This window comes from Triticum aestivum, chromosome 5D, assembly GCF_018294505.1.
Source record: "Triticum aestivum cultivar Chinese Spring chromosome 5D, IWGSC CS RefSeq v2.1, whole genome shotgun sequence".
Classification (NCBI taxonomy): domain Eukaryota; kingdom Viridiplantae; phylum Streptophyta; class Magnoliopsida; order Poales; family Poaceae; genus Triticum; species Triticum aestivum.
Window position 1 is genome coordinate 384,649,215 of NC_057808.1, and position 10,110 is coordinate 384,659,324.

General features: G+C 45.4%; 2 protein-coding genes across 2 annotated transcripts; one reads left to right on the top strand and one right to left on the bottom strand.

Moving 5' to 3' along the window:
* The first annotated feature begins 954 nt into the window (after positions 1-954).
* On the top strand, positions 955-3,175 carry LOC123125038 (uncharacterized). Its single transcript, XM_044545574.1, has 4 exons — positions 955-1,070; positions 1,426-2,255; positions 2,341-2,496; positions 2,613-3,175. The coding sequence occupies exons 2-4, from the start codon at positions 2,166-2,168 to the stop codon at positions 3,018-3,020; spliced, it is 654 nt and encodes a 217-aa protein (XP_044401509.1). The 5' UTR covers positions 955-1,070; positions 1,426-2,165; the 3' UTR covers positions 3,021-3,175.
* Positions 3,176-4,484: 1,309 nt separating this feature from the next.
* LOC123125039 (uncharacterized) lies at positions 4,485-8,535 on the bottom strand. Its single transcript, XM_044545575.1, has 5 exons — positions 8,323-8,535; positions 7,586-7,692; positions 5,328-6,155; positions 5,098-5,247; positions 4,485-5,018 (listed from the first exon to the last, which is right to left on the bottom strand). Exons 1-5 carry the CDS (start codon positions 8,408-8,410, stop codon positions 4,647-4,649), a joined length of 1,545 nt encoding a protein of 514 aa, XP_044401510.1. The 5' UTR covers positions 8,411-8,535; the 3' UTR covers positions 4,485-4,646.
* Between the last annotated feature and the right edge of the window lie 1,575 nt (positions 8,536-10,110).

Here is a 10,110-nt window from a genome sequence, read left to right on the forward strand (position 1 = left end):
CAGGAGCACCCGACATTAGAGAGTGAGTGGTCAGACATTGCAACGTGAGGCATGTTACAGAAACATAGCTCCGGTTGCAAAAAACGCCGAAAAAGCATCAGGCGTGAGAGGTCGCCCCCATCGTGCTCGATTGGAGCTAGCAGCTACTCGCGGGGCTGAGACGGAGGAGGAGGAGCAACTCCGGCGAGCACGGCAAGGACTAGTTCCCCGGCGCGCTGGCGGCAGCGATTTTGCGATGGTGGCGACTGCCGCCGCACTCGGTAGAGCTGTGGCAAGGACGACGGTGAGGGGATTCTGTTTCCGAAACTGAGCGGCTGTTGCAGGAAGTAGGAAGGTGGTCACGCGTGTGCGGTGGTTAGATCAGGCGGCTATCACACGCTCATCCAACGATGCTCCATGCGACAGATGTTTCTAATACATCCGCCGGAAGACGCGTAGCAGCGCCCTTTAGCTATAGCGTTTATTTTTCGCGGCCCGGGCCCAAATTGAAATCGCACGCGGTCCAGTGCCTCCTAACCCTACCCCCATCCCAAAATCTTGCTCAGAAAAAAAACCATCCCGAAATCCACCACACAGGACGACGGCGATGGCGGCAGGCGGCGGCGGCTACGCAGGGACGGCGATGGCGGGTTGACGCGCCCCCTTCTCCCGGCGCCCCTCCTTCTCCGGCGACACCCTTCTCCCCGGGACGCCCCTTCTCCGGCGCCCTCTCTCCCAGACAACTTCGACAAGGAAGGCAAGGACCGCACAGCTCATGGCCAAGGGCGGCGTCTTCGTCCTCCGGCAGACGCACCGGCCGCCACTCCCGGCTCGGCCTCCACATCCTCCATGCCCACCATGAGCTAGCAGGCTCAATCGCCAGGCAAGCTCTCTGTCGGACTCGGATCTCACTTTGTTTTGAACCTGCTTGATCCTTTCATTGCTCCCTGTACTGATCATAAAACCGATGTGTTGCAGGAAGATGGAATGCTGCTTCATCGGTATCTGGAAGAGACAGCCCACCCTGCCCACAGGATGTCAGCTCCCATGGCAGCAAAGGAGCAAGATATCTGGATCCAGTCCTTCCAGAGGTATGCTCTGATATTGCCACGAGGCTTCTGTCAGTAGAATAGCTGCAAGCTTTGCTTTGTTCCGCTGCAGTTAACTCCAGCAGAAAAACTGCTACAAATTTTATTACGGACTAGACTTTCTCCTTACTTGGTTAGGGACTAGATCTACTAGAACACTTTTCTGTGCGAGCTGTGTTGCTTGTTTTATTATATTGACGTGAACTCCGAATTTAACATTGTTTTTCCTTGTGTTTATGCCTACAAGAACATTTTGCAACTTGTTCCTAACCTTGGCTGGCTGAATCTTGCTGATTATGACATCCTTTCCCAGCTTTTACCTCTAATACTCATGGTGCTTCTCTGCTTTTGCACGCAGGACATATGGTGTCGTATATATTCCTTACTACAGATGCAAGATGCTGCACCGGCCGCCTGTGTTTCTCGCTCCTCCCTAGGCTACTGGAGATGCCATCCCAATCTCACCTTCACCAATGAAACGATGTGCCCGAAAGAAAATTTGAATACACCAGGATCAGACGCTATTATAAGAGACTACAACAACAATATCGACCGTGTTCTGACAAACCGCTCGGGCGCTGCCTCCGTGACGAAACTCAGGCTTGACTACCATGTTCCTCGTGATGGCACTGAATCGTATCATCATCTTGATAGCTGGCTTCAGATGGCTGTTACACCGAGAACCGAAGAACTCGAGCTTCTAGTATGGTCGAAAGAGGCGAGCTTTGATTTCACAGGTGTGGGGGCTCGATTCAGAAGCTTCTCCTTTTCAGGTGCGCCTTGCGTCCCACATTTCAACTTGGTTTGACAAGCCTGAAAACACCGCATCTGCGCGATGTGCGTGTTACCGGGGAGGAGTTAGGGTGCCTTCTGTCCAGTTCCACTGCTTTGGAACACCTGAAGCTTGTATACTGCGATGATATTGTTCGCCTCGAGATACCTTGCCTGCTACTGCGGCTCAGCTTTCTAGAGGTGGCTGGATGCATGAATCTTCAAGTGATAGAGAATGAAGCTCCAAATCTCTCCAGATTTTACCTTGAAGCAGGTGAACTGGTGCAAGTCTAGTTTGGAGAGTCGAAAGTGAAGAAAGTGCAGTTAATGCAGAGTTGTGCCATCAGTTATGCTATTGACAACCTTCCTTCCCGTGCGCAGAATCTTGAGACTCTTACCATATATTCTACTTGTGAGGTATGCTCTTACTCTTAAGTTGGCAAAAGTCCATATAAATAGTAGCCAAGTGTTGGAATAATTAACTTGAGACATCTTTATGCAGAGAGTCAATGCACCAATGGCATCCATCAAATTCCTCCACCTCAAGTTCTTGAGTATTCTTCTTGTTAGTGGATCTAATTTTGACCGGGACTATGATTATTTATCATTGCTTCCTTTTTTTGATGCTTCTCCTTCCCTGGAGACGTTTCGCTTGTTTGTAAGTTCACCGTTCATCCCTTCCTCAAACAAGGAAAAACTCACTTCATCCTGCAAAGATTATCTGATAACCATGTTTGGATCATCATTTTAAATACCTTGGCTTTTGATCTCCAGGTAGCGGAGCAATCCATGTCTGACTGGTTTGAGGGAGATCGCTCGTCTCTGAGGAGAATGCCACAACACTGCCATGGGAACCCCAAGAGTGTGAAGATCGTCGGTTTCTTTCCCCAAAAGAGCATGGTTGAGCTAACATGTCATATTCTTGAGAATGCAACGTCACTTGAGTCCCTTACAGTGGATGCTAGTCCTGCTAATTACCGGTGTTCTGGCAGGGGCAGGAAATGCTGTCCCCTGGAAGCTACAGCTATAGTGAAGGCACGTAAACCAGTCTTGGCTGTGAAAAAATACATCGAGGGGAATGTTTCCTCTACAGTCAAGTTAAATGTTCGGGAGCCTTGCAGACGATGCCATCGTTTGGTAAAATCAGGTGTCAAGCCATTCTATCTGATGTTTAATGATTAGATGTTTTAGTTGCCATGTTACTTTCAAGAGCTGTCCAACGTTTAGGGGTCTGTGATATTACATTCTTGTAAACTTTGTTTACCAGACTGTCCAATGTACTTAATATTGCTGTATCAGGTGCCCTTAAACATTGTATTAATCTTTATAGTTTCTTACATTTGGTATACTGTCTATCTTGGAATGGTTACACACTTGTGACATCTCATCTTTGCCTTGACCTGTATGCTACTGCAAGTGATCATTTATAGCAGACATGTTTCTGCCTGACTGAACATGTAGGAAAAGTGAACAAAACAGATGAAGTGGAAATAAGTGTTGACCATATCCATCAAGGTAGAGCACCTTATTTTGAAAAAATGGTAGAGCATCTTTGTTTGTTTGAAATATGTGTTTCAGTAGAGCAGCTCCTCCCACCCTCCCACCCTTACTTAAAAATGGGAACTCTGAACGTTTCGACTATGCTATACTGCACACCTGTTTTGTTTGCTGTACTGAACTGTATTCCTGCATCGTACTTATCAAAGTTCTGATGCTAAGGCACTAGTTGATTTGCCACACTGAACTAGATTCTGTGCTGCGTTTCGGAATGTTCATACCAACTTAAAGGCTGCTGACAATTGTATTCCATCTGTACATGGCCCTGCTACCTCATACATCGCATTTCTGAAACTGTTTTGCTGTTTTTGATTTATTATCTATTACTACCAAATATTATTATCAGAAGTAAACATCTTAAGCATCAGTGATGCACATTAATATCAGTGATGAAAAGCAAAAAAGACAGATGAAGTGGAAATAAGTGTTAAACAGATGCATCAAGGTAGAGCACCTTCCTTCCTAAAAAAAGAACTTTGTTTTCATCAGTTTAAAGATGCAAAGGCCCTAGGGTTCCCCAGGCAACGCCCTTTGGTGTCTCGGCAAAAGGGACACTCTCTCCCGCTTTCATTATTAATCTTGTGATTCTTGTCATGGGAAATTATATAATGTACTGATAAATAGCGGCTCTTAAGTCTGAACCTGCTATACTGCAGACCTGTTTTGGTTTGCGGTACCGAACTGTATTCCTGCACTGGATTTCTGAAAGTTCTGATGCCAAGACACAGTGTGATTTGCTGTACTGAAGTAGATTCTGCGCTGCATTTCTGAAAGTTCTAGTGCCAAGACCAATACAAACTGTTGCCTCCAGTTCATACCACCTTAAGGCTTACAAGGTGCTGACATTTGGAACAAATCTGAACTCCATCTGTACATGGCCTGCTACCTCATACTCCCTACGTCCGGAAATACTTGTCATCAAAATGAATAAAAGGGGATGTATCGAGACGTATTTTAGTTCTAGATACATCTCTTTTTATCCATTTTGATGACAAGTATTTTCGGACGGAGGGAGTACATCACATTTCTGAAAACTGTTTGACTGTTTTTGATTTATTATTAATTACCAGATATTATCAGAACTGAACATCTAAAACGTCGGTAATAACCATTAATATTGTTGTTTCATAATTGATTTACAAGTGAGATACACACTTGTACTACTCCAGGTAAAGGGTCTCGCTCGATCACATCCCATCTAAAATCACATAAACATCATGCAAAATACCGATATAGCTTGACATCTAAAACTCAAGAAGCATTGCAGCAGCGGGCGCAAGGCTCCAGAACATCCAGCTTCACGGTGGACGGAACTATGCCCTCCACGTACCTTCGGATAGCAAAGAGCGCTCTAGGAACTTCCATGAGAGTACTCTGGCCCAAGGTAGAGCATCTCTCCGTCTCGCTGTCAGAACATCCAAGAGAACAATCAGCGGTGTCCAATGTGAGGGACTCTAGTGACCCTGCATTCTCGATGATATGAACCGTTAGCTCGATCAAGCTCTTTGCAGAGTTGAAGCCGATGATCTTCACGCTCTTCAGCTTGTCATGGCGGTGTCCTGGCATCCGCCTCAGAGGCGAGGGATCTCTGAAAATCGAATCGTGCTCCATGGGTTCTGCTACCTAAAGATGAAAAGCCAACTTAATTTAATGGTTCTGCCATTTATAATCACTAGATACCTTTGCAGGATGATTAACTTACTTGCAAGTAAAAAGACTCCAAGCAAGGAGAAGCATCCAGAAAAGGAACCAGGGAAATATAATCATTGATATGAGGAAATGAATATACATCAACAGTTATCCTCAGGTACTTGATGCGGAGGAATTGGCTATGCATCATGGGGGTATCAGTCTGTATAAAGAGATATCTCAGGTTAATTATCAAGCAAGATATAACATTTTCATATGCATGTATCTGTCAGATGAATATACCTTGAGACGCAAACTTATGTCAAGAGTTTCAAGATTCGGCATAGTAGTTGGAAGCATGGCATGAGCATTATCGAGGGCACGTGGATGCGGCATTGTTAAGTTCTTCAATTGCTCTCCATGTGAGATTTGTCCTCGTTTACCACCAAAGTAAAAACTGGAGAGATTCAGAGCTTTGCTCTCTACCACTCGTAGAGCGTTGCATCCGACCACTTGTAGGTCGTTGAGGCGCTGCAGCATGTCGGGTATCTTCAGGCAAGTTATTTCATTGCAGTACCCAAATGAAAATAACTCCAGAGCAGAACAACTGGAAAGAAGGCATCCTAACTCATCCTCACTGATACGCACATGATACAGGCGCAGATTCATCAGGCTTTTGAAACAGCTGAGTCTGACCACAGGACGGAAGACACAACCCGAGAGGTGTACATAACGAATCGAGTTCCCCCTCAGACCAGATAAAAGTGAGCACGGGAATCTGTATGTTGCCACCTCTGAAGACAGCATAAGGCTGAGTTCTTCAAGCTCCGATGTAATAGCAACCCGAAGCCAGCTATTGAGAGAAGAACAGTCGCTGGAGTTGTGGCCAAGGAATTCAAGCTTGATAGTCTTCAAGCCAATGCCAGAGTGGTTTTTCAGAACTTGGTTAACTTTGCTGGCGAATTTTCTTGATGTTTCAGCCTTTGTAAGAACTCCATTGCAGCCTACAGTCAAGTTACTAAATCCAATGTTGGGGTAGAACCTCCAACAACGTAGAAAGGCATGAGAGACACAGGCAGCACGAGCAGCATCTTGCATTGGTACTAGTGAGATTATATGACGCCAAATTTTCTGCATGCCAAAGCACTGAAGAGTTAAACACTGGATTTCCAAAGGATAATGATTACTTTTGACTATGGAAAGGAGAAGAAAAGAAGGACATGTGGTGCGATTCGTTGGGAAGAAAATAATGTGCAAAGAAAAAGCAACAAACATGTAACTTCTACATTGCACAAATACCATTTTAATATTTAATCAGCCAGAAAGCTCACGCAACAACTCTAGCAGCTACCCACAAAGATATGACACACAACATGGTAACTGAGACAAGAGATTGAAGAGACCAGATATTGATGTTCTACAGACATAATAGAGGAATCAATACTCTACCCTGAACTGCACGCGGATCACATATAAAATTTGGTCTTGCAGGAACCTGATTATAGGAAACAATATTCAAGAGTGCAGCAAAGTCCCACTTGTGTTAAGTAGTATAGACGGATCATTTCCCCCAAATTTCTAGTCTGAATAAGCAAGTATGCATATTTGACATGGGACCAAGCTTGTGCTGCTCATGGTTTAATCATGTTACTTTGTTTCTGGGAAGCCTGAGCTCTGAGCCTAATTATAACTAGTAATGTTCGGGTCACAATCTGCCCGAAGGCCAGATTTAATGGACGACAACAAGCACAACACCATCCAAACCTGAGCAGTCAACTGTATGCAAGCATGCACTGGTGAGGAAGATAGGGCATTCCTTTTTCCTACATGTTTATAATGGTTTTCCTAGAACACTGCTATAGATGGCAACTAAGAAATATACTCTTGAGTTAGTCATGGGGTAGCCAATAGTATCAGCTTCCTATGCGTCTCTGTAAACAAATTGCTTCGAATGGTGTCTACTGCACAATAGCATGTTATAGATAGGCCAATACAGCAAAGAAATAGCACGAACGTGCAGCTTCTACATGGTACAAATGACATTACAATTTTCAGCCAGTCTTGGACCTTCTACATGTTACAAATGACATTATAAGAATGTGGGACATCACAATAACATATCTACAGAGTTTGAGAAGCATATCGCCCACGAGGTGGGAGATCCTATCTTAAATGTATTTCGGTAGATATACACTCAGGCGCTAGACGGTAGCAAGAGTGGCCATATAACCAAGACATGTGCTATATGCAATATAGACTAGCGACAAGTCACACAATAAGAATCCGGGTAAGCATAAAATGCAGAGATTGTAGCTAAAAACGCATCAATCACAAATGAAGCACAAGGAACTGCTGATAAGGGCGTATAGGAATTCTATCCAACATCAAAGGTAGCAGGGCATCCAAGAATCATGACAGACAGTTTTCCAGAAAGTTAAAATCCCAACATTAAACACAGGAAATACATCTTTATTGAGCTAACACAGGTGCAATATTTGTGCAGCAGGGCAGTGATGGAGATATTTTATTTACTTGCAACCAAAGTCTTCCACTATTCATACCTGTGGAATGTCTGGTCCCGAGTATTTAACCCTTTTCCTACCCTCTGAACGATCATCTTGTTGCCAGGATGAGCGTCCTCTTTTCGCCAACAAAGGAACTGGATCATCTGCAACACATCATTGTCATAAGGACACATGCTAACAGAAGAAAGCAACAAAGGCACACACTTGCATAGAACAAAGGTCCAATTTCGACCTGGCATCCAACTTTTACACAAGAGCGCTGATGCATTTGTAAATCCAGTTCACTAGAGCATATGGTTTTTTCGGTTTTTTGTAGAACAGTAGAACCACTCCCCAGTCTCAAACATTTGTGCAAATCTGATGGAACAATTGATTTTACCCATCAGCAAGTGAGATCCCCATCCTTCCGCAACATCTCACAGGTTTAACCCTCTATCAGTGCACCAGAACATTCAACCATCTGCGAGTGAGATCCTTATCATGTACACACACACAAAAAATTGCTGGTCCTTGATCACAAGTTTAATTCCCAGCCTGCCTGAAAAAGGGTTTTAAACCCAAGCCTGCCTCATAAAAGGTTTAATCCCTAACCGCGTAGTTGCTACTCGAGGGGATTGGAGTTAACTCTAACATATGTCTCCTTTTACTTTTGTTCTTCTGGAAAAGGAACCCTAATCAGCAAACGCAACAGAAGAGATACTCTTCTACAGATGCCAGGACATGGTTACAAAAGTAGCAGGGACGAGCAGAGCAGAGAGAGAGGGAGGCCTCACCACGGGCTTGTGTCCGGCGACGCCGCTGCCGCTGCCGCCGCCGCTCCCGCTGCACGGAGATGAGCCGCCCCAGCGCCAGCACCCCCATGGTACGCCGAGACGAGGAATCGAGGGGCCAGGCCAGGGGAGGAAATCGCTTCGGCGCCGCCACCCAAGCTACCTCGATGGATTTTATTGGGCCTTTTCGTTTAGACTGATTTTATTGGGCCTCGGAGTGGAAACACGGAAGCTATGTCTCGCTTATAACGCGCGAGACCGTAGCTTATCTCTACTTCTAATAAAGCAGTTGATAGGATTGCGTCCACGGTTATTATTCGTCATATTTATTTTCGTCCGTTTTATTTTTGTCCGGTTTATTTTCGTCTTACCTCCCATCATCCCCTTCCCACTATTTTTTTATTCCCACTAGGACATGGGCCCGTTTTCAGTTAGAAGTTTGGCCCCCAAAACTTTTTCCAAAATTCTGCAAATTTTGGTGGAACTTCTTTTGTGGACATGCACGCCACAGGAAAAGTTTCATATTTTTCCTTGCAACCTAGCTAGCTATTTATTTTTTCATCACTGTCTCTTTTCCTAATTTTTATGTTTTTTTGAGGGGTCCTAATTTATGTAATGACAAGAGAGAGAATTTGGGAAAAAGGCCAACTGGCCAGGCCGGCCCACTAGGGCAAACCTAAAACCCTATTTCCGATCCCCGATCCCTCGATCCTATATCCTCCCAATCCCCAGCGCCGCCACACACGCTCACAAAGAGAGAGTCCCGCGCGCTGCGCCTCCGCTTCCTCCCCCCGGCGACGCATCTCGGCTGGCCACCGCTGGCGTTTGTCGTCCGTGCCGGGCTGTCTCACGCCAGCGGCCATCTCCGCCACCTGCGTCGCTCAGGAACTCCCGCGCGGCTACGCCTCTGCTTCCTTACCCCGGCGACGCCATCTCGGCCGGCCGCCGCCGCCCTTTGCGGCCATCTCCGCCCCCTGCCTCGCTCCGGGAGCCCCGCGCGCTGCGCCTCCACTTTCTCCCCCCGGCGAACAACAGCTTCGCGCCTGACTGCCGGTCATGTCTGCCGCCTCCCTTTTCTTTTTTTCTTGATTCGATTCTTCGAATCCTCCTTCCTTGTACAGGTTCTGTGTTTGTTGTACAATTTCCCTTCGTTCTCGTTTCGTGTTTGTTGGTCCAAGAGGCTAGTTGTTGATATTATAGGCAATTTCCCTAAGTATATAAACTGGTAGGCTTTCATGTAAGCAATCAAGGTGGGATTACTGTGAGTATATGTGTGAAAATCAGGTAAGGTACAGAAGTGTGCATGCAGGCCGAAACGTGCGTGCAGGCCCAATAAGAGAATGTGGATGCGGACCAGTTGGATGGACAAAATTTTTAGTACCGCCTCGCAATTGGACGGACAGCCGATCAAAACTAACGAAAAAAACTAATCACGGGACGAAACCAAGAATATCACCTTACTTTAATAGTAGGTATAGATATATATATAGATATACCGAAAACCGAACGGATCAAAACTTTCCATGTGGACACAAATTATTTAGTAATGTATTTATGGGAAAGAATCAATCACGGTTAATCTCTAATCAATATTTAAAAATCAAATGTAAATTAATTAACTTACCATAAGTCGGTCAATCATTCATTAATCTGTCCATACGTAGTCATATTACATCAAAGGAAATGTTTCGATTATAGCAGTACCCCTGCTACAAACCGAGCGAGTCGGCCTTTCACCCCGCACCGCACGACTCTTCTCTCCCCCCTCGCCGCCTCCCCCCGTTCGTCTTC